The 24438-nt window shown below is 40.7% G+C and overlaps 2 protein-coding genes and 1 long non-coding RNA gene across 3 annotated transcripts; 1 reads left to right on the forward strand and 2 right to left on the reverse strand.

Annotated features, from left to right (window-relative positions):
- Positions 1–10578: 10578 nt before the first annotated feature.
- Positions 10579–13045, reverse strand: zgc:112294 (transmembrane protein 17A). The gene is made up of 4 exons (XM_038703527.1): positions 12690–13045; positions 11864–11970; positions 11164–11277; positions 10579–10899 (listed from the first exon to the last, which is right to left on the reverse strand). Exons 1-4 carry the CDS (start codon positions 12814–12816, stop codon positions 10579–10581), a joined length of 669 nt encoding a protein of 222 aa, XP_038559455.1. The 5' UTR covers positions 12817–13045.
- Positions 13046–13308: 263 nt separating this feature from the next.
- selenoe (selenoprotein e) lies at positions 13309–15474 on the reverse strand. The gene is made up of 4 exons (XM_038703097.1): positions 15303–15474; positions 14894–14970; positions 14544–14622; positions 13309–13645 (listed from the first exon to the last, which is right to left on the reverse strand). Exons 1-4 carry the CDS (start codon positions 15423–15425, stop codon positions 13502–13504), a joined length of 423 nt encoding a protein of 140 aa, XP_038559025.1. The 5' UTR covers positions 15426–15474; the 3' UTR covers positions 13309–13501.
- On the forward strand, positions 13568–24429 carry LOC119891443. The gene is made up of 4 exons (XR_005442442.1): positions 13568–13703; positions 14572–14657; positions 18750–18878; positions 22657–24429. It is a non-coding gene; the product is annotated as an uncharacterized LOC119891443 (long non-coding RNA).
- The last annotated feature ends 9 nt before the right edge of the window (positions 24430–24438 follow it).

Raw genomic sequence — 24438 nt, forward strand, 5'->3', positions numbered from 1 at the left:
ACACAATAAACTACAGTGCCCATGTTCATCAAAGGAATGATCCACCCAGTGCAACAGTGTGGCTTATTGATGTGTTTTTAGAAAACAATGATGGTCTGTGACATAGAGAAATGCTAGGCTTTGGCTTCATAGGAAATACTTGTTAGCAGGATCAATTAATTGTTGGTTTTGGATTTTTCATAGGATTTGTTAATGATAAGAAAGACAACAGTTTGTGAGGTTTAAAGCTCATTGTTTAACCACCTGGGATTAAGAGGATGGAAACATTTCCAGGCGTCTTGGCAGGGCTGGCGAGCTCTCCATCATGAGGGATTACTGAAATAAGGGATGAGGATGTCGCTGTGATGTCTTGGATATTGCCTCCTGCCTGTGCTTAGCACAGCCTCGTCAGTCACATTCTGTGATTACCTCTGAGCTGCACCCAATCGTAATTAAGGTGATGACAGACTTACCGAAGCCCAAATGACGATGTGCTACATTGCTGTACTGTGGGAAAGACAATGAATAAGAAAACTTGATAAGAAGTTGCATGAGCACATTTCAAAGGATGCTAAAGCATCCTAAAGCATAAGGGAAAGAATGTTTAGTTAGATAAAGAACATTTTGTCCCTAGATTATCCAAGGCAAGAAAGACAATTTGATGAGGCAAAAGGTGTGAGAACCTGCTTCAGATGTGACTACTGTGTCTCCAGGGGGAATTTCCATTACTTTCACCACCAGCTGGTTAATCTCCTCCTCTCTGGTTCCTCCAGAGTTAGAATAGAGTTCATACTTATTAAAACCAGATACAACAGAAGCTGAATGGGTCAGCGCATTGTGATGAATGTACAGTACTTTCTGAAGAGTAGTGAGCATGGAAGCAATGCTATAATACATAAAACATCAGAGTAGTGTCACTCCAAGAAAGATATAAGCTTGAAAAGAGGACATTATTTCTCTTTTAGGAACACAATTTCGGTTGACAATAAATTAAGTTTTATAAGTTTGGGAACAGAGACCACGCCTCAAACACATCCCATTTAAGCACAAACATATTTAAAGACACCTTTTACCTTCCCTTCACCTTTGACTCAGTTTTCAGATGACCCACAACCAGGGTAGTTGGGATTACTTTAAAAATGTAATCCAGTACAATTACTAATTACTTGTTAAAAAATGTAATCAGTAACGTAATCCAAATACCACAATATAAAAGTAATACAGCCTGATTACTTTTAGTTACTTTTGGATTACTTCAGTACCAAATACGCAAATAACAGCAAGAGAGTATCAAAGATGTGTTGTCTGCTCAGTTATTTTTAGAGAAACTTATAATACTAATACATTGCACCATCACCACCCTTACGTAATCAATATCTGTGACACGTCCCTCTCTAGCTTTGTGTTTTTACAGGAAACATGGAAACAAGTAGCACTGCGCTTTCTGTGCTACATGTAATCCGTTACTCCTCAACCCTGCCCACGACAATTCAGAACTCTCCGCACAGGTTGTTTCCGTACATGTTCCAACTGGCTTTCTTTGGCTTTCTGTGCTGCTCAGAGTTAACCCCTTAAGGCCAATTGTCGCAAATTTGCATCATACTGCTTCCATTCAGACTGCCAAGATATTGTAGTGAACAACGGTGTGGATTTGTGCATTTTACATTGAATAAATTTGGAGCTACTCCAAATTCCTCTCTCATCTCCCAGAGAAGAAGGGGGGGGGGGGTTGCTTTCTTTAAGTGCTATGCCTTGGCAGTTGATCCTAAAACTGACACCTTTTTGATCTATGAAGCTGGGGCCTGACTGTTAAACTGACAAAGGGACACAAACCAGCCATTAGCATTTCCCTGAACAGCCATCAAAACTGCCCCCCACACACATGTAACCGTGGCAACTGACCTTTCTCTGTGTTTCATTACCCCATCAAAGGGATACCCCTGTCTCACCCAAGTTGTGACATAGCCCAGAAAGCCGAACTTTAAATAACCAAAGACTGGAGTCTCCAAAGACTCAAAGCATTTAATTAAGTTTAATTAAATCTTTAGTTACCTGATCACGTTTGCCTCTATTTGAGTAGTTATGTTAACATGTTGTTGCTATCTGTTGTTGATATTAATGCTGAAAAGAATCTAAATAAGTTACTTTTGCAGTGTTTTTATTTTCAGCAAGACACTCCCTCATCTAATGGAATCAATGCTTATTCATAATACTTTCCTACAAAATTCCTTTAGAAATGATGTTAAAGAAATGTCTTACTATACTCTTAATCGCCAGCTTGAATTTAAGGATGAATAACTAAATCCCCGGGTTCCTAAGGAGAGATGATCTTGGATTAATCTAAGCTTTCCTCATGTAACCGGAGCTCCCCCAAGTGGACGAAATAAGTATTACATACCATCGTTGGAAATGCCGTTAAATGTATAAATACCCTGACCAATAATGTGACAATTGTTTCCTGTTACCAAATGCTTAACTTAGAACAGTACAACCGTTTGACCATTGAGGTTCGATTGTGGAAAATATTTGATTATAATATGCGCAAATAGATTTTCTTTTCTTTTAGACATTAAGTTTAATAAGGCAGTCCCTCGGGAAACCTGAAACGCCCTCTGGGGAACCACGCCCCAGGCAACAAAAGAGCGACACGCGACTTCATTCGCTCTCTTTTCTTCTCTGCTCCTCTCTCTCGGCTCTCGGCTCTCTGGACGCTTCGGCACGTGTCCGGCGTGCCTCGCCAGGCAACGCCCTCAGAGTCGACCAGCGAAACAGGCCTTTTGTTCGCTTGAAGTTACACACGCAAAGTGGCGCGACATCGATCTGCCCCTCAGTTTGTTTTATTTTCTTTCTTTCTTTTGTTTTGTTTGTCTTCTTCGTCGAGCCAACTTCACCGAGGTCAAACCAAGCCACGTGGTCTCGCCAGCGGCAACGATGGAAACCTGAAAACAGCCAAATTGCCAGACGGAGGATGACGTTTTCTTCAGTCAGACACGGAGAACCCCTGAGAATCCCTAAGAAAAAGCCAGGATCGGGCAGCTAGCGTGGGACCCGTGCAACAGGCCAAAGCAGGTCTGCCGTAAGACCTAACAAACATTCTGTGGTCAGAGATTTCCTTTTAACTCCTAAATTCATAATGTTAGCTTACTTTCATTAGTTCCCCTCTGCCGTATGAGTCAAATGCGTCCCATAATCGAACCTCCATTTCTCATTGTTCAGCAATTGTTTATTTTACCTTTATTTAACCACCTTTTATATCGCATTAGTTAGAGAATAAATTCACTGTAATATAATCAGGAACTGTGTGTGTTGCCTATTTCTACGTCCCTGCCAAGAGAATTGACCCTTTAGATATGAGACTGACTGATTGATTTAAGATAATTGAGCGATTATTAACTAACTGATCACTAGTAATAATTGTATAATTATTACAGCTACCTAGAGGTCCGGAGACTCTAGGAACAACTCCGGTGGTGCCCTGGAACGAGGAATAAATTTTGATTTTATGAATATTAAAATTCATAATTGGGTATTAGTTCTCATAAATTTATTAAAATACATAACTAAATCTAGGTCTGCTACAATATCATATGTATTCCCCCAATGCCAGTTTGTGCATATTCGATACATACCTAAGAACCTTTTGCAAGCATCCATTTATGCTTTATGTTGTCACTAATTTGCATCATACCTACTGTAGGAGCCACCTGTAAGTCTCCCTTGTGTTCTATGTTTAGGATCTCATTCATAATATTCACTGGATTGTAGGTGGTGGGCGTGTCCACTGGGGTTTGGGAGGAAGTGATAGTGGTCTATTTGTTTGCTTCACCTGTTCACCTGTGTTTTTTGGGCTTTGACAGAGAGAGGGGGTGAGCCTGGGAGCGAACACTTTCTGTTGACCACTTTCGCACTCACACAACAATTTTTATGACTTGGTAACTGCAGTGCCAGTTTGTATTTTTTATGTGTTGAAGTGTAAATAAATGCTTGAACTTAAATCGTTGAGTGGAACACAAATAATTCATTTTTTTTATGTAAATGTAAATACATTCAGGTGTCAAGGGGTTAACCGCTTTTACCCTCAACTACCATCTATCTCGACACGAAACTATGTCTATGTCTATGGCTTTCCTCCTGCTCGACTCCGAAGCATCAGTCAAACTGGGCTGAAGTGGTGGTCCGTGGCTGCAAGAGAGGCTTGGATGGGGCTGACGCTTCGGTCGATCCAGCGGATGCACCTGCGGCTTCGAGTCTCCCTGATACGGATCTCTTTCGGCAGACAGTGCCTGCCGACACTGTTGCATCTCCTTCACCGGCTACATCTCCTGCACTCGGCCGCCGGTCTGCCGGGCCTGATCTGTGGCCGTCATCCCAGTCAAAAGCCTCCGCTTCCCGACGTAGGATCCTGAAGGAGGCTGTACTCAGACGCTCCGGAGGCCGTTTCTACCCTGCACCGTCGGGTAGCCCTTCTCTCAGGTATTTTACTGCTACTCCAACACAACACTCTGCAGCTCACACACTCCATCCTCAGTCCGCACGCAGTGTTGAAGCAGATTCTGCTCAGTCCTGCTCTGGAACCCCACAACCGGCATCTCCTCGTTCTCTTTTCTCCCCAACCAAACAAATAATTGGTGACTCCACAACCAGAAACATCCGTTTCTTTAACGCTACCACTCATTGCTTCCCGGTGCCACCACAGCTGACATTTAAAAAAAACTCCAGGACCTAATGCCATCGCTCCCGTCCTCCATCCAAGAGTGATAGTCCATGTGGGAACAAACGACACAGCTCTTCAGCACTCTGAGCTGACAAAATCAGATTTTAACTGTCTTTTTAACTTTTTAAAGCAGTGTGGAAAGTCTGTTTTTATCTCTGGTCCCATTCCCACAGTTGGTCGCTGTGCTGGCCACTTCAGTAGACTCCTTGGCCTCCACTACTGGCTCCAGTCCGCCTGCAGGGCTCACCGTGTGAGTTATGTGGATAATTTTAATATTTTCTGGCAAAGAATGTCTCTTTTTAAGACAGACGGACTTCACCCAAACAAACGGGGCTCAGAAATGTTAGCTGCTCACATACAGCATGTGGTGCGGTCCACACATGACTTACGTGAATTTTAGTCAACCGAGGGTCAGTGGTCGTGGTGGTGGGCTAGTGAGCGTGTATAGGAAAAATTTAAAATGTCATCAAGTAAGCTGTGATGAATTTAACTCCTTTAAAGTTCTCAGGAGGGCTTCAATCATATTTGTTATAATTTATCGCCCCCCCCAAAACCGCCTGGAGGATTTTTATCAGAACTTCCTGAATTTTTATCTATTCTCGTTTTAAATTATGACAGAATTGTTCTTTGTGGTGATTTTAATATTCATGTTGATGACCCCACCAATGTTAATGCAACTGACTTTTTAAATATGGCCACTTCCTTTAACTTCAAACAACATGTCAAAGGGCAAACCCATAACCGTGGTCATACACTGGACTTGGTTTTTACACTGGGTGTCAGCATTTCCTCTGTGGAATTAGTGGACATGACCATATCTGACCACAGATGTATTGATTTTAGCTGCGATTCGCCTGTTACTCATGCCGCCTCACCAAGCTGTACCAAGTGTTTCAAAGTTTTGCGCATTCTTTCATAGCCAAAGCCAACACCTGTCTGATTCCAACACCAACAATCTGGTCGATCACTTCAATCATATCTGCTTGTCGTCACTAAATATTACTGCTCCTCTAAAGGTTAGGCCTATGTCTAAAGCTAGTAAGCAACCCTGGATAAATGACAGCATTCGCAGCCTAAAAAGGGAATGCAGGAAAGCAGAGCGCAGATGGAAAAAATCCAGTCTCCAAGTCCATTACCTCAGTCTGAAGGATTTATTAATTAACTACAATAACATGGTTAAGGATACGAGAACACACTAATTCTCTGAACTCATTACTACACATAAACACAATCCCAGGTTTCTGTTTAAGACTGTGGATCAGCTGGTAAACCCAACCCCTCCCCCCCAAGTAATGATGACTGTGAATTGTTTTTATCTTATTTTACCAATAAGGTGGTGTCAATCAGAGCCTCTGTTATCCCCACGGCCTCTTACTCAGAGGTCCCTCACCAGCAACAAGAGAGTTTTAACCAGTTTTATCCCATCGACTTGTCTGAGCTTTTACAGTATCACAAATGAGAGTGTCCTCCAGCCCACTTAATGTAATACCTACAAAGTTTTTACTGAAAGTAATGGATTCTGTTGGGCCCCATTTGATCTCTGTTTTTAACAGCTCCCTATCTACTGGTTGTGTCCCTGATTATTTTAAAACGGCTTGCGTGAACCCACTTTTAAAGAAACCTGGTTTAGATCCCTCCCTCCCACAAAATTTTAGACCAATTTCAAAACTGCCTTTTATTAAGATTCTAGAAAGAATTGTGACCAAACAATTGCTCACTGTACTGGAAAATAACAAAATATTTGAAAAGTTTCAATCTGGTTTCAGGAAGTACCACAGCACTGAGACTGCCCTGCTTAAAGTCACCAATAACCTTTTAATGTCTGCTGATGAAGGTATGTGCTCAGTCCTGGTACTCCTGGACCTTAGCGCTGCTTTTGACACCATTGATCACAACATCATGTTAGACAGACTGAGGCACTGGGTGGGGATCTCTGGTACTGCCCTAGAATGGTTTTTTTACCTGTCAAATAGGAAGTTTTGCGTGTCTGTAAATAACTATGTCTCTTCGTTCTGTCCAGTTAAATATGGTGTGCCTCAGGGGTCGGTCTTAGGACCCATTTTGTTTTCCTTGTATCTGCTTCCCCTTGGACATATTATCCATAAACATGGCATTTCTTTTCATATTTATGCTGATGACACACAAATATACTTGCCTTTCAGATCCACAGACCCTGGAATGCTGAGTTCACTTAACAACTGCCTTTGTGAAGTTAAAAAATGGATGTCAAATAATTTCCTCCAACTGAACTCAGACAAAACAGAAATCCTGGTCATCGGGTCCCAGCAGATGGTAAATCAAATACTGCCATCTGCTGGTTCCCTAGTAAATCACATTAAGCCTGTGGCAAAGAACCTTGGTGTCTGGTTTGATAGTAATTTAAATTTCGAGCAGCATACCACAAAGCTTGTTCAATCCTGTTTTCATCTTAGAAATATAGCAATTAACTTTTAAGGACACCGAGACCATTTTACACGCCTTCATCTCATCACGCCTGGATTATTGCAACAGCCTTTTCACCTGTTTAACCCAAAAATCTATTGATCGACTCCAGACTGTCCAGAACTCAGCTGCCAGGCTTTTAACCATAACAAAGAAATATGACCACATTACTCCTATTTTAGCTTCATTACACTGGCTCCCAGTATGTTTTAGAATTGACTTTAAAATTCTATTGATCACTTTTAAAGCTCTTCATGGCCTCTTGCCTTGTTATATTTCTTAACTTTTAGTTCCATACACACCAGCACGTACCTTGAGATCCTCGGGTAGAGGTCTGTTGTCTGTTCCAGAGTCTTGACTGAAAACTAAAGGGGACAGAGCGTTTGCTGTCAGGGCCCTGAGGCTCTGGAACAGCCTGCCCGAGGAAATCAGGTCAGCTGAGTCAGTAAACTCTTTTAAGTCCCTTCTTAAAACATACTTTTATAGGAGAGTCTTTCCCGATCTTATTTGACTTTATTTTATCCCTTTTATTTTATTCTATTTTACTAATTTTATATTTATCTTAAACGTGTATTTTAGTCTTTTCTTTTCTTTATCTTGTATTGTTTTTGTATTATTGTTTTTTTGGGTATTATTGTCTTTACACTTGTTAAAGCACTTTGTAACTTGTTTTTGAAAAGTGCTCTACAAGATTATTATTATTATTATTATTACTATAGGGTATCTACACATGATAAGTGGTCTAATCTGGTAACACAGGAAACAGTAATAATCAGGCACCACAGGTACAGACAGACAACAAACAATCTGGAAAACATCAACTAAAAAACCGCCCTCTATATATAAACTGGGATGAGCTAATGAGTTACAAGGTACAGGTGAACAAAATCATGTGATTAAGGAAGAAACCTCAAAGAGGAGAAAAAGATTATAGGGCCTGACAAAAAGATTATAGGGCCTGACACTCTTGCCAAATGAATGTATTACATCTTACCGAAAAACTTATGACTTTAAAATGGTGGAGGGCTCACGAGTTTGGCAGATTCTTGTTGTAAATAAAATTCCCAGTTGAACAATATGTATAAGATGTGATTGGTAGAAAGATGTTTTATTTATGCCCGGGGTAAAGTAATTTGCATGTCACAGCAGCAGTACACAAAAGAACCTCAAAGAATAGAGTAACTGGAGGAATAGAGTAAAACATATGTCAAACCAAGTATCAACATAAAAATAAAAAAAGTATGTCCTTTTAAGTGAAAATTGTAGTAAGGTGTGCAAAATTAATGCATTTTTCAGTTAAAAGTGCTTGAAGCACAGCTTTTCCTCTCTACAAGGTCACACTGGTAAAATTCAAGACGTCTAGCATTTTTAATTGAGGTTAAAAAGTCTTAGGACCATGGAATATTTTCCATGTGTTTGGCACCAACTTGCTTATTAGGTCAGTTTAACTTGTTTCAACCCTCAAGTGTTATTTCTAAGGACAACCAAGATACATTGAAAAGTAAATAGATATATTTTCCACATCTTTCTTCTCTGCTGCAATATGTGACCACTTCTACAGTACATAAAGTGGTAAGTGTACATTACAACCCTCCATTTTCTTCCCTCCATGAACAGTGCAGCAGCCACTGCAGGTTGGTGTTTCCTGAATATAAAGTAGAGCGGAATAAGCATGTTGAATCACAGAAATTGTGTCTCTCACATAGCCTGCTTGTTGACAACGTAGTGCACCAAACAGAATAATTTCTCAACAGCAAAGAAATAATAGAACACTGAGTACTGGCAGTAAGCTTGTTGTAAAACAAGTGTGACATCTATAGTGGCTGTATTTACATCCAAACAGAGGAAAACGAGGTGTACACAGCAAAATATGAAATCGATTTCCATGTAGACATGATGTGGGGTTATAGATCATCAAAAAATACATCATGATATATCATATTCAAGTGTGGACATGCCTAACCTTTATCCTGCTGCCAGAGGGTTTCCTGACCAACATGTGCTGCATAGTAATCTGTTCTCATTGGACTTTGCAGCACTGTCAAATGCTCCCCATCCCTCTTTTGGTCGCTGACTGCCACTGTGTGGTCATCAATATTTAACACAATTCTGCTGCAGTTCTTTCACTTTACAAGCCTTAAGAAATTTGATTGCTGCATCCCACTTATGAAACAGTAAAGCTAATATTCTATACTGTAGGAACGACTTAAAGATAAATTGGAAACATTTAATGTAAGTCTCACATTGTTCCTTCCAGAAACAAAAGAACAGCTTGCTTTATGCCCGGGGTACCCTAATCTTGTCTCATGGGCAAAAAATTTAATCTACCACTCCAGCCTCCATCATCCATCATCATTAAAGAAGAACAAAAAAAAAAGATACCCTTTAACACTGTTTGATAAAAGCAGCTACTGGCTTGTATTTCTGAGCCGATTTTGTCGTTTGATGGAGCATTTTCCTCCGTTACCCTGTACAGTCATACCACTCCATGATAGTTGACAGCTTGCATCAGGTTTTGACACTTATGGTGCAGCTAAAGTGATGTTTTAGGATGTTTCATCTTTTTAAAACATCAAAAACAAATGTCAAGATTTGGCATCAGTGTTATTTAAAACACTTATAGTACAGGCTTCTTTCTAGAGATGTCATTTTACACCAGTAGTCTGACGTCATACAAAAAGATATGACACACATTTCTGCACAAAGTGGCCTCAAAAGACCTGAATACAATGTTGTCACAATACATAAAGAATGACACAACCCAGCTTTTACAGAAGGGTAGGATAGCTGTATTTAAATACTCACAATGCTAACATTCATTCTCTGGCAGTTGTTGAGAGGCATTCTGGCAAACTTAAAGCACACAAAGTTCTTTTGTTTACTTAGTAATAGTCAGTAAATAAATGTTGTATAAATTAGAAACCACGAACTTGAACAACTTAGCCACAACCTCCTTTCCTCCCTACTACTACTGTAACTCCTTATTTACTTGCCTAAACGATGCAGCAGTTGCCCATCTACAGCTGGTGCAGAATGCAGCAGTGAGACTTCTCACAAACACTCGATGTAGGGAACACATCACTCCCGTAGTGGCTGAATTACACTGCCTGTCCATTCGTTACAGAATTCAATTTAAGATTCTACTGATTACTTTTAAATCCATACATGGTCTGGCTCTTCTTTACGTTTAAGAACTCTCAACCCTTTATTCTGCTCCGAGACCCCTCAGATCAGAGAATCAAATGTTGTTAAAAATGCTCCACGCTTAAAACAGGGGAATCATACTTTTACTGTTTTAACTCCAGTGCTGTGGAACAAACTCCCCCTCAATATCAAATCAGCTGAGTCAGTGCATCAGTTCAAAATGTTTATTTATTATTTGTATTATTATTCCAAATGTAAATATCTAAAAATGCAAGGTTAATTGAAAATGGATTTTTACTTTAATGGTACATGTCATGGGTGGGGGACATGGGCAGGACGCTGCGGTGGTAAGGCAGCACGTAGACAGGACTCATTCCTGCATGGCGGAGGTTCTCCACCTTGCCAAACTGCCGCAGATGGAAGAGCAGGGTGAGCTTCCGGGTCATGGTCTTGAGTGCCAGAAAGGAGGCCAGAATTTGGGCAAGCAGGAAGAGGAGGTAGAGGGAGTGGACGGCTTTCTCTAAAGGCAGGATAATAATTCCTTCATCGGTCAGGAAGAACAGCAGCACTGGCAGCTGGAACATGAAAGACAGGAGCCAGAAGGCTGCCAGCTCTGGCATCTGATGACAGGGTGAGAATTCGGGTTGGTGGATGGAGGCGATACAAAGATAGAGCAGTCAGGCATCAAGTGCTTCAGTTGTATCCACATGAAAGCACAGACACACACACACATACATGCACACACTCAATAGACAGTTGTAGCCAAGAGCTGATTGTTTACGCACACAGCCAGAATACTTAAGCAGCCACTTCCTCCGGTGTGTTATTCAGGTTCATAAAAGAGCTCTGCGTTGGGCTTCAGAGAGGATGTTTGTTTGAATTACCTTTTCTTTAAGGTTGCCAATGTAGCCCAAATAAAGTCGGACCACTTCAATGACTGTGAGGAGGATCATCCCGGTTATGAGCAGAGCCTGGTAGTACCCGGGAAGATAATAGAACTGGAAATAAAGCAGATCTGGGAGGTGAGTATGTCAGGAAGGTACGAAAACATATTTTGACTTGCTGCTCACGGGACTTCAAACAGAGTACCATTTGGTGGCCAAAAATGCCTAAAACACAGATAAAAGTATGGTGTGATTATAAGATCTTTCAAATTATTCTGATGGCATATGCTTGGCTTTAAAGAAAGAGATATTGAGATTATCCCTGTGGTGCAGTCTACTGTATGTGTTGCTTTCGCTCCATAAGTTTTACTGGTTAGATGATTGCCATAAGGTCTATTTAGCTGCTACAGCTAGACGGCGCCAAAGTCAAAAGTATTCCAATTTGACATAGTGGATTTAATAAGTGGGTTAAATTTGACAACTTCTGCTACTTCGGAATACACAAAAAGTATCCTCACCAATATTATTTTTTTACATGTTTGAGTATACTTTATCTTTTTATATGGGTACAGCCTTTAAGTGCAGTGAAGTACAGCATGAATTGCTCTCCAAAAGAATAAGTCTTCTTTTGGTTTTTCTGTGTGTCCATTTACACTAATGATGCAACATGGCAGGTCATCAGAGCTCACTACAAACTAACCTTAACTTCCAACATGAAGACAGCAGAAAACCACCAACAGGGAAAATAAAACATGTTGAAGTACAGTAGCATCTGCAGGGGAAGGTGAGAAACCAGCTCGTTGACCACTGCAAGACAGTCCATAAACACTCATATTCATTACGTCCATAACTCATTATTATGATGATCACATAATGTTTTCTTTGTACAATTCCCATTAGCAGACAGCTGCATGGAATACAAAATCCCACAATTTAGATGTCAGGGGTATGCTTTGTCTATGTATTGCAAACACCATAAAAATATAGAACAAAAATATGTATACAGAAGGTAGAAAAATTAATGTACATAAAAAGAGACTTAAATCCTACTATAACTTAATCACAATTAGCAGCACTGCAAAGGTCCATTATAGGTTTAATTGCAGTAAGCAGCTAGTTGAGGTCAGGAAATCAGAACTTTGTCATGTGACTTTTTAAACAGCATGACAAAAATAAATCTTCTAAAATATACGTAAATAATCCCAAGAGTAACATTTAATGGAAAAAAATAATAATAATGTCAAGAGAAACATCATTAAAAATGATGACAGTATATGAGAATCAGACACTAGGTTTTCAGCAAACCCACTGTCCAGAAGAAAAGAGTGCAGTGTTCACATTATTTTGATGTCATATACCCTCACAGCTAGGTATATGATTTCAGAATTGGTTTCAGATACACATTATCACGTAATTCCCATGTATGTTATCACTATACTATATTATAATTTATTCTAAAATGGTATCTTACATTATACAGCAGCAAACTACACAATAGTAAACAGTCTGTGGAATCAGTAACTAACCAGAAACGTCCTCCTGCTCCCTGGCGAAGTCGCTGTCTGCTGTCCTGTTGTTGGTGAACACAGAGCCTCCCATATAGGCCAGACCCATGTGCAGGTGCTCGGGAACAGGTGAGTAAAACACAGGCATTGTGGGTAGAGCTGGGGACCATGACCAAGCCAAGGAGTCAGGAAGTGTAACAGTCCAAAACTGTGTTCATTACCCTGTGTCTACTGCTACTAATCCCTGTTGTGTTATATCACAGAAGTAAACAAATGCATGAAGTCACAGCTACAAATGGACACACACAGACGCATGCTGGCAGACACCACTGCTAATCAGATTATAGTGAAGGGGGTGGGTTGAGGATTAGGCTGAGACAGCGGCATGGCAGTTTGTTAGTAAGTCACTGCTTGTTTATGATGTTCAGTTTAAAAAAAAAATCTAAGTAGAGAATTTAACAGTTATTTAAGCTCTGCAAAGATAAAACAGTGTAAAATCTGGCCATCAGAATAGGGACCAAAATGAAAACCAGAACAATGCATGTTCATAAAAGAAAAAGGAAATCTGTCCTAATTTTACACCCACATATAATTGTTCTCCCATACAGATAATCCACACAATGATCCACTGAATCATTTATTATGGTGTTTTACCGCCTTTTTATTTAAATTCAGCATATAAACAGAGTGACACAACAATGACTAACACACTGCACGCTGCACTTGGCCAGCGAGTCCTCAGAATGGTGCCTGGCTTATCGTTTTGGCCTTGGGGCCCCACTCGTCATTAATGTGGCCGGGGTGCAGTGGCAAAGTTTGGCCACAAGGTGTCATCACAGCTCATCCCTTGGGGCACGAAGGGGGAAATGCTGGAACTCCTCTGGCACCTCTTCCCCTTTCTGGGACCTCTTGAAGAAACCGAGTGAGTCTAACAGGCTGCTGATCTCGTCCGCCTTCATTTTCTTCACGGGAACAGTCTGACGTGTCGTGCAGGGAACAAAGAGAAGTACAGACGCACATGCATTTGGACACATGGTAAAAGGCTTAAAAGTAGTGATGCAGTGTAAATGGATGTGTGAAAAGATGTATGTTTCTCCAGATATACACTGTGTTCTGACTCGCCTTAGTTTACCAGTACCTTAATTTTGTTTACCAAAATTGGATTTTTATTAAAACGTGTTCAGTGACTGCTGAGAGGTTCCTCCTGAAAATTTGTTTTCATTTATTTGTTCAATGATTTAGTCTCTGAAAAAAAAACTTAATTTAAAGGAAAATTACAGTCTCAAAGGGCTCCCACTTTATGAAGCAGTAAATGAAAACAACAAACATTAGAGCCTGAATGTGAAAAAAGAAAACTCCTACTTAAGCTTTATAAGAGGAAATGAAAGGTGAACACTTCTAGAAAGCAGTTAAGTTTACATAGTTTACTTTTAAATCACAGCTGTGGCTCTGTGCATAGAAGTGGCTAAAGAAATGTATGCTTTTATTTTAGAGGTTTATTGTCCCATGCTGGTCTAAATGCAGGGCTTTTAAAAAAAAAAATAGAAGTCTGTGAGAAACACTGAACAGTTGTAATTTCAGGGCATAAAAATGTTCAAATTCATATCAGATTCATAAGCAAAAATATTGCTCAGCTGTCAGAAACCCTAATTTATATACTTTCTTACTCTCCCTCTTTCTTGTCATCTTTTTTTTTTTTTCTGTCTCGCTCTTTCAAGCACACTTGGCCTTGACTTAGTATCTGACAGCGGATCTGATATCAGATGCGGCAGTCTTAAAACTCCCCTACATGAATCTGTCTTGACATTCTGGCGCTCCCCAGATAAGCCCCATCCTAAGGCGGATGAGTAAAACATCCCTGAACTCACGTCTCACCTTTACAACCTCGTCCTTTTCATTATAGAATATCAGACGTGGATTCTTCTCCTCCGATGAATCATATTCCAAGTTGTGGCTACACAGGAAGGAACGGATCAAGGCAAACAACAGGTAGGCAGTGAAGAATAAATCACATCCATCTGTTTTTGCTATTTTTAGGCTCACTCAGCATGATTTCAACTTGGAAGAGCAGAGTTTTGGAAAGCTCACAGAGCTGGCACTGGGCTTGGCAACTTGTTAGGAACATTGTTTTGTTTATGAAAGAGGTCATGAGAAAATCTGTGGTGTTTTTTAGGAAAAGTCAGGTCTTACCAAAAAGCCTGAGGAACAGAAGAGCACAAGGATACTATAAAGCCCAGCGCTCCATGAGAAAATGATGGAGCTCTGGCATTTTCTTTATGCCTCATCCGACCACACTGGGAGCCTGCAGGGACGACAACAGACAGTTGTTAAAACAGCATGACAAATAGCATTGTGCACGCTTCGTTCGTTGTGTGATCAAAGGTGCCAGAAATAGGTTTCATATCTCAGCAGAATACATACTGACATGACACATGCACATGACTTATCCCTCATCTCATTTATTTTCCCATTTGCTCGTTGAATGCTACTGTGCTCCCTGCCCTCTTTTCATGTGTAAATATTTAATTGCAAAGTTTTCTTGTCTCTGCACTGATATCACAAAATCCTGAACATTTTAGGGTTATGACAGGCATCCAGATAAAGTTACTCCATATTATTATATTCCATACTTACCAGCAGTTTACCTCTGGCTATAACAAGCTTTTCGTCAATCGCCGTGTCATTGTTAGTCATGTCGTTGTTAGTGTCTGATGCCCTAACAGCGAGGGCAAGAGCGAGCACCAAGGAGGCCCACATTTCTATGACAACTTAGTATGTTTGAAGGGTTTTGCCTGAGTTATTAGACAACAACAATATGTAACCCTTTAAAGCACTTGGACCGTTTCCCAGGGTGGACAAGTCCATGACACATTCCTATAGGGGAGCAGTGCCCTCCTGTGTTAGATGTTTCCTACTGTTTCTTGTTGTTTTTCTATCTTTTTTTTTATAATCTGAGAAGTAGGTCACTGGTTAGCCAGCCTGTCTGCATACCTATTTTGCTCTAGTCTTGGTTACAAGCCTGTTTTTGATATTTTCAAAGGCCATGCAGAGGCCCCTAGCTTTATAGTTTATAGTTTCTTCCACATCAGATGTCATTAGGTGTCCAGAGAAACCACAGAACATCTGTGCTCTTATCACTTTTTCCCACACTGTTAACTTGCAGGTGGTTGATGGCCCCTGAGAGCCAGCTACACTTTCATGGCTGCTGAAAAGCAAATTTTAACATACTATATATATGAAAAATTTGGCTTGTGTACTAAAAAGAAAGGCATTTTGAATCTCAGGGGATTGTTTCTGGTAGGAGAGGATCAGTATTAAGAGAACATCTCTACCTTCTCCAACTGAAACTCATAGGTTTGTTATTGGTTAGTTGTGAAGGCAACCACCAGTCGCTTCATGTGTTTAGGATTCTTCTAGAAAAATGTCAAACAATTACCAGACTTCTTAATTGGTGTAAATAAACTTTTATAAATCCGAAACCAATTTTTCTAACAGCAAAGCACCAAAACATCTCTTTGAGAGTTAGATGAGAAGATTGACACTACACTCATTTATACAAACACTGTTAGCTTAACATTAAAACTAGAAACAAGGGGACACAACTTGCCTGGCTCTGGCCTAAGTCCTAAAAAAATATGTCTAACTACACCTCTAAAACTAATTAACATGTCATCCCCATCCGTTGTTTGTTTAATTCATACACAAACATAAATGGAAGAAATTACCATTTTCCGGGGAGTTACATGCTGTAACTACTTCTTGGCAAACAGCCAAGCACAGTGACTTCCCAGAGACTTGTTGCGAACATGTGCCAGACAACCAGCAGAACATGCTGCCTGCAGAGAAATGCTGGATGGATGGACAAACTGTTGTTTATCAAGAAACAGTGAACAGTGAAGGCTCAAAGTTGCGGGATGTAAGACAAAACGCTGAGCTGAAAGATGCTACAAAGCTATGAAAAGCTGAGCTAATTGCAGAGTTGGCAATAATTCTGTGGGTTGATCACTACCATTGACCCCTTTTAATTATTGAGCTTGAGAAGTGTTAGTTGTATTTTTAAATAATAAAATACTACCAGGCCAGCTGTGTCCCGCTGCTTCCAGTCTTCATGCAAAGCTAAGCTGTAGTTAACACACAGAGATGAGAGCGGCAACTCTGTTTGTTTAACTCTAAATTCTGTATGCAGGTTTGAGTCAAAAAAAGTTTATCTTAAGACACGTTTGTTAAGTTTTCATCATTGTATTCTTTATATTCCAAAGTTTCAGACCAAAATCATCAGCAACAGATACAACTAACATGGCAAACCCCCAGTGCATTTCTTTCTTTCTTTGCTCTCTTTTTCGTTATTGCTTTCTCACTGTAGCTGCATGAGAAGTAGTGTTTAATTCCATTATGTACTCGTGTGTGAACTCAGACCTCATGACAGCACGGCACATTTGCACTATGTTAACACCCTGAAAGAGGAAAAACATCTCTGCTCTCCAACTTTAGTCAACTGCTGTGTTGAGAAAAAGCAAAGATTAGATTAGGTCACCACAAGAGGGCAGTAACGTCCACATTTACACTTTCTGGCAGTTTAGCTGGTAAAATGTACTTCCAAATCCTAGCCACAGACAATTATGTTTCCAACAAAAATAAACCATTCCTGCCTGGAATGCTAACGCATAACCATCTCTCTCTCCTTCTATCTTTTCCAGACACAGAGCTCTGCAGCTCAGAGTCCTGCGCTCTGCATGTACTGTTTAAGATTATGTGTCAAATGGCAGTAAAACAGTCCCCCTATTTAATAGGGTTTCCTCCCCTTGGCAGCCATCATAAATCCACAGGCCTGTATACTTCCTTGCTGTGGAGTGTTTACATCTTTGTGTTTTAAAGTTCCAGTCTTGCTTCTTACATTGTATGTTTGGCCTGCAAGAACTTAAATAGTTGGTTTAGAGAAAGAAAGAGTTGACAAGAGAGGGGAGAAAACACACTGCAGAGTGGGGGTGGGGCTGACTCTTCACTCTATATGTGTGGATACATACCATATGTGTTCACAATCAGCATGTTTGTGCTACGTGCCATACAGGGGCGAGCACGGCCGTTTATAACCAGTGCGTTATGGAGCTGAGAGTAGATTATGAAAACATTGACAAACTTTTTTCCTGTAGGAGTTTTGCAAATTGCAACACTTGCAGCTGGCAAAAGATCAAATGCTAAAAACACCTCACTGTAATCCTGCCTCCCTCGGAGAGCTTGTTATAAAGACACACACACACTTCCTGTTTCCCCAAAGCACCGGATGCTGCCCACCAGCCAGCAGGACATTGTGTTGTGTTTCTGTTCTCTTATGATGTGCACAGTCATTTGTGCATGTTTGTGAAAAAATATTTTGCTCTAGTGTCTATTTCTCTGTTCTTTAGTGTGAACATTTATGTGTACGTTGGTCAACGGGGGATGAATAAAAATATGAGTCTGAGCATAAACGGCTATCTTTGTGTGTGTGCTTATCTGTCTGGGGCCTTGGGGCAACTGGGCGGATGCCTGTTGCCTCTCTGCCTGCTGCGCTCCAGTCTGCTTATAAAGAAGAGGCAGTGTTGAAAGTAGTGACGGCCATGAGGAGGGCTTCATTCAGTAAGAATTCAATGCTAATGAATGTGTGCCACTGTATAATACAGTAAGTAGACATAACATGGTGGAGGTTCAGGTTCAAGGCACAAAACATTATTTCCTCTAAATGTGTCTTAGATTTGTGTCAGCACAATAGCTACATTAAAAAGACATCACATCTGGTTAAGAAAACACAACATAAACAAGTTTATCTCTAAATTGTTAATTTGATAATTGTCAATTGATTGTCATGAAGCTGCTTTCTTGGCCGTGATTCTCTTTAAGAAGCGATGACTTATTAGTTGATTTAAAAAAAATCAGCAAGTAAAGCAATAAAAAACAGGGAAATGGAGTGGGGTGTCTATGCGTGACAGTAACTGTAAGCAAATTTACAGCTCATGGAGTGAACGAAAATGTCACTGAGTTTGATTTAGCTTGAGGTTGGTGTGAACCTACGACCTAAAATATGTGGCTCCAATTTTACCCACACAGGGAGGCCGCAGAATGGTGAGAGACCCTGGTTGCCTTGGCAGAGGATCTGTGTTGTCCCGGCATGGATGATGAGGATGGTTTGCTGCCAGTGACCTTGTTTGCAGCGTTTTTGTCATGTTGGTGGTGAAGGTGAGAGAAGGCTGCTAAGATTATAGCCTATTTAGTCAGTTGTAGTGCAGTATGTGAGATAGTGTTTGACATCTCTTCTACAGTTAAAATTTGCTGCATCTTGACCAGCTACAACAATAATTAGTACTTACTTTAGATACTTTTAATACATTTTGCAGATAACTCTTCTGTACTTTAGTAAAACACAGTATTTTTACTTACAGTAATAGTCCAGCAAATTGGGAAATACACTTATTCGTTTTCTTGCCGAGAGTTAGATGAGGAGACTGATATGAGTAGGAATAGGAAGTAACTACGCCTGGCCAAAAGTCCTGCACAGAATAGATGGATTTGACCCTTGGAGAGAGCCAGGCTAGCTGTTTCCCCCAATAGTGAATTTCACACCATGGTCCAACAATTGTCACAGACTCACTATCCCAATAACCATGCCGAAATCGGTGATTGTGATATATTTGTCTAAGGGATAGACTACTACTACTACTGTTGACTGAAATAACATGATAGTGTTAACTTGCACCAAAGTCATTGAAACCGCAAGCAGTTTATGTTTGTCTTTCACTCCCCTTATTTTTTGTCTTGTAACTTTCAGGACAGGTCAAGGGGTGTAGCATGTTCCTATATGGGTTTATAGGATACTGCATTTGCGTCCATATGGCTTAGGGGATAACGCTTTTACCATGTTGTTTTAAACACCGTCTGGCTCATTAGAAACAACGATGAAAACCCTGCAGAAACTCAAACTCCACTGGTATTAAATGCAAATAGAAAGACATAAATTACTAGAATTTGTCTGACTGACAAATTCTCTGTCAAACTTTCATTGATTATCACTTCAAAGTTTTGGGATGTAGTGTACTCATTAAAAAACTATATTTGTAAGCAAGTTTTGACACTGATAAATGATGTGAAGAAATTGCTTGTACTTTTTTGGGTTGACTGCTATTTGAGCTACCCTTCAGACTCTTTGATGACACATAGTCATCCTGCTGAAGTGTCCTTGAGTAAATCATTGATTCCTCACACTCTCTGGTACGCTGTTCTGTAGCTCACCCTGACCTCTGACCTCCCTAGAGGGGCATATAAAAATCCCTTGTCTTTTGTGGTCACACACCAGAGTTACAACAGTTTTTATGATTCAGGAACAAGAGCACATTTTCAAGAATACAACAGTGACAGCTTGGTGCTTTTGGTACGATATGTAGGTCACTACACTGACAAAGATTCCAGTAGTCACGTATTTAAATGGGGAACAGGATAAGGTGATAGATAGGCCTGGTAGTGACATCAAGGCGGATGTGAAGGTTTGGAATAGAGGTGGGAAGGCGGTGAGGGCGGCGGAGGGATTTGCACTGATGGATGTCCAGTTGCTGGCCACATGAGAGGGGCCAGGGGGCACGCAGACAGCAACCGCTGCTCCCCTCCCTCTAATCTGCGCCTGGGTAATCAGAAACACATGGCTCCCCATAATGGCTTCAGTGTTGGCCTGTGAAGTAGAACAGGGCTGTGAGGGTTGCATACACAAAGCCACGGTGACGGTAAATACACAGCAAACACTTCACCCTTCACATGCCAATGCACTGCAACCACAGCAAATACATTCTGGCATAAACAAGTAAAGGCAACTTCTCTTTTAGGCTGTTATGAAAGTGTGTCTAACCAAATAAGTCGCGCATAAGAAGAGTGTGAATAATCCTGACCCGGCCGCTGAGTCACAAAGACACGATAAGTAAATCTGATGTGGTTTGAAAAATGGGGAAATGTTCCTGTTGGCTCAAGGTGAGTAACTGTACATGTGTTTCTGTGGCTGGATTTGGCAAAATAAAAATGGAGTGAAAGTTTTTGTCTCAAACAACAAAGCTGTTGTAAGCTACAGTTCGTCGGTCACAGACAGGACTGAGTGTCAGGACAGTTGGGGTTCAGTGCATAAAAACATAAGCCATCTGGTTATTTTCCTTGGGTTTGGGCAGACACATTTGGTCTTGTGATCATTTTCCATTTCAATATCTGGAATAAAGCAGCAGCTTTCTCGCTCTTTCTCTCGCTCTGCTTTCTCTCGCTCGGTTGGAGTGAGTGAGAAGCAGAAAAGGAAAAAAAAAACATTGGGTCAGCCTGTAGAATTATGTGAAAGCTGAAACCTCAAGCCACATTATGAAGTCTGAAGTCCCACTTTACTGCACAGATAGCGGATGGATGGGTGTGTGAGGGAATAAAGGATATGGGGAGGAGGCGAGGGAATAAGGAGTGCATGAGGGAAAAGTGAAATAGGCTACAGAGAAAAATATGAGAGAAGGAGAGAGGATTTAAAAGAAAGAGGAAGAATAAAGAAAAAGAGAGAAAGAAAGGAAAAGAAAGAAACTGCATCTGACTGATCTGCTTTCTATTAGCCAACCAAATCTTCTCCCCTGATACTCGTTCCATAGAATTATGCTGACAAAGGGGAAAAAATCCAGGGCAATTTGAAGTCCCAGACAACTGTTTGTACACCCCTCCATGTGGAGAAGAAAAAAAGAGAAAGAAAATCTCCATCTGGATAGAGAGAGAAACTGTGGCTTAATTACTTTTCTGGCTATTCATATTCATTTCTATTTCCACATTTACAGAACTAGTCAAGATGAACACAGTCAAGATGTGTGTATGTGTCTTCCAGAAGCTCTATGTCCTAACGCTGCTAGAATACTGATACTGATCATTCACTCACAGTAGCGTCGCAAGATGTCACGGCTGCATCAAATTCATACAATCTCAAACTACTCAGTTCAGTTTCAGCTCTTTTGACCTAGTTTCAGCACTTCACCAACTTGTCTGAGCATCTATTTGGGAGGTCGGCCTGTGGTGTGGTTGCGCTTAATTTGTGCATTAAGAGCGGCCTTTTTTTGCTCAGTGCCACTGCAAGGGAGTTTCGGGTCTTTTATAATGTCTTAAAACGCAGAGTGAGTAGATGTCACTGGAAATCTATAAACACACATCTGATGTTAGCGCTGTTTCTCCTCCCCATTCTGGTTGCGCACTGACCTCAGTTTCAGCGGTTTTGGCTCAAGAAAAGCATCAGCTCCATTTCCAGTAAATGTCATTTCATAGTTACTGCATTTCCACAGGGCTGAGAAACAATATTTAACGTGTAAGGAGGACTGCAATTAGACACTGTTTCTCGCAGACAGCGCGTCGACAGGGATAAGAGACAAAAACAGCATTTTCAAATCTCCTCTGGCCATGTCTGATGCAATGAATCGGCATGGGAAATGACTGCATTTTAGGAAATCGTGCTGCAACAGAAACACATTTATGTCAGACAGTGAAACATTTGGTGGTTTGAACACTAGAATAAAAAACGACTTTTTAAGTGTAAACGTCAAAACCTCAGACTCTCTGTGACACTGAGATTTTCAAGAAATAGCTTGTGCTAAGCTCATGCAACACGCAAGCATTTAAACAATGGGTTTCCAGAACAAATAAGGGGATTTACACAGAAAAGTGCTTTCTATGACCACATCAAATCTTGCCTTTGTTTCTTTAGCATATTTATGCATCCATGCTAATAGAAGTTGCTTTCCACTTAATGCCTCTTGCAAGGTCTCAACTTAAATTGCGTAAAGCTTAACTCATTATTGGGAATTTACATGGGCACCGAAAAACTGCTCTTGACTGAATCCATGGTAGAATTAATATTTTCAACCTCTTTCAAGTGTAACTCGACTCCACTTTCTTTCTGCTTTGCATTGCAGAAAATATTTGTCTTTTTCCCCCTCACTCATAAATTTCTTTCTTCCTCTCCTTGCAGGGACTGAAATGGCTACCAGATGTGGTTCCAATCTGTTCTCGTTGTCATGGAAACACAGGGACTGGAATAGGTTTTCTGAGTCCAGGGCTTTTGGCTGACTCATAGGGCCTGAGTTTTAAAGCCTAGCTGTTTCTATAGACTTGGCACACTGACGATGCCCCAGCTCCAAGTCATGTTTAGATTGGCAGCCGACATGTCATTGAACCCCCTTCCCACACGCCAAACCCTGACTTTTTGACCAAGCTTTGCGTTTTCCTGTATAGTCACTCCTTTGTGTTATTTTATGTTGCCTGAGCCAAAGTGAATTTATGTTTCACACGTCAATCTTCAATACCAAATCAATAAAACCAGCAAAATATTACTAATAGCTAACTGCAGAGGGGATATGAAAAGGCCAAGTTCCATAATCATACACAGGCCTTTCCAATTTATATCCATTCAAAAGCAGCAAGCGCAGAAATCCATCACAAGTCGTACACATGCTCAATCAACACAGTTTATCCTGAAATGCTGCGCAGTGGTGACACGCAATTCCAAAGTGTGACTTTCCCACAACACGTCAAGGATGAAAAGCCAGAGAACATGTGTTGGTATGCTCAGCTGAGAATCTTCTCCATCTGCGAGTTGAGGATGGGCAGATGGAGGCAGTTGTGTCAACATTCCTCTCCATCCTGGCAATGAATCAGACTTCAAGCCATTGTCGCATGAAAAATGGGCCGATTCAGTGGGGGAAAGTGTTTAGATTCCAGTATGGGGTTGGAGAACAAGACTAAGTCTATAGCCAGCTTAGTGAGACTGTACACAGTGGTTATCTGAGCTAAATGCTCAGATCAGCATGCTAACATGCTCACAATGACAATATTAACAGATGTTTAGCAGGCATAATGTTTACTTACCATCTTAGTTTCTTAGCATGCTAACATTTTAATTAGCACTAAACAATGAAATACAGATGAGGTAGATGGGCAAAAAAAAAATGAGTCTCAAAAGTCAAGCTCATGATGATACTAGGAGAATCCTAAAGTCATCAAGGTTCATCCTTTGGAGGCCATAAAAGGCAATCCATCCAACAGTTTTTGTGATTTTACATTACAGATTAAAGTAGTAGACTAGCTGACATTGCTATCCCTAGAGCTGTGCTTGGAGGAAAGGCTGTCCATGCTGAGAGAATCTTTCATTGTTTAAAAAAAAAAATCTTTTTAGAGTGGTTTATAAATCACTAGATCAACATCAATTTGTTGTCAACATCAAATCAAGGCAAAATAAGATAGTCCCTAATTCCCTGAAGTTTTACAGCCCTGAAAAACACTTTTGAATTACACACATGTACATTGTAGGTAGAACACCAGAAGTGTAGAATCCAAAACAAAGCTGCTTCGCCTTCTGGTTCCAATTACCCATCACATGACCTATCCATCCATCCTTATATCCATCCATTCATCCTCCTTCATTGCCTTGTGGCCCAGCCCTGCTATATCCCTCTTCTCCTCGCCAAAAGAGGACACATAAGCAGCGCGTGATTAAGTCCTTAGCACAGAGTTTCCACTGTTTTTCCCCCATGAAAGGAGCTCTTGTCCCACCGTCCTGAAGGAGCCAAATGAACAGTTCCCTCAAACTCCCTGACTCTTTGAAGAGCCGCTGTGACCGAACGACTCTGGAGGACTCGGTACTTGGCAGCCCAGTAGCCTAGAGTCACAGGAAAGGGTCAAATATCAATGAGCATTTGAATAAATCTGTTTGAAGAATACAATAAACGATTTATGTTGTGTAGCACCCAATATC

The sequence above is a fragment of the Micropterus salmoides genome, unplaced genomic scaffold (genome assembly GCF_014851395.1).
Source record: "Micropterus salmoides isolate LMB-PRFRI ecotype aquatic unplaced genomic scaffold, ASM1485139v1 Ms_hic_scaffold_7, whole genome shotgun sequence".
Lineage (NCBI taxonomy): Eukaryota > Metazoa > Chordata > Actinopteri > Centrarchiformes > Centrarchidae > Micropterus > Micropterus salmoides.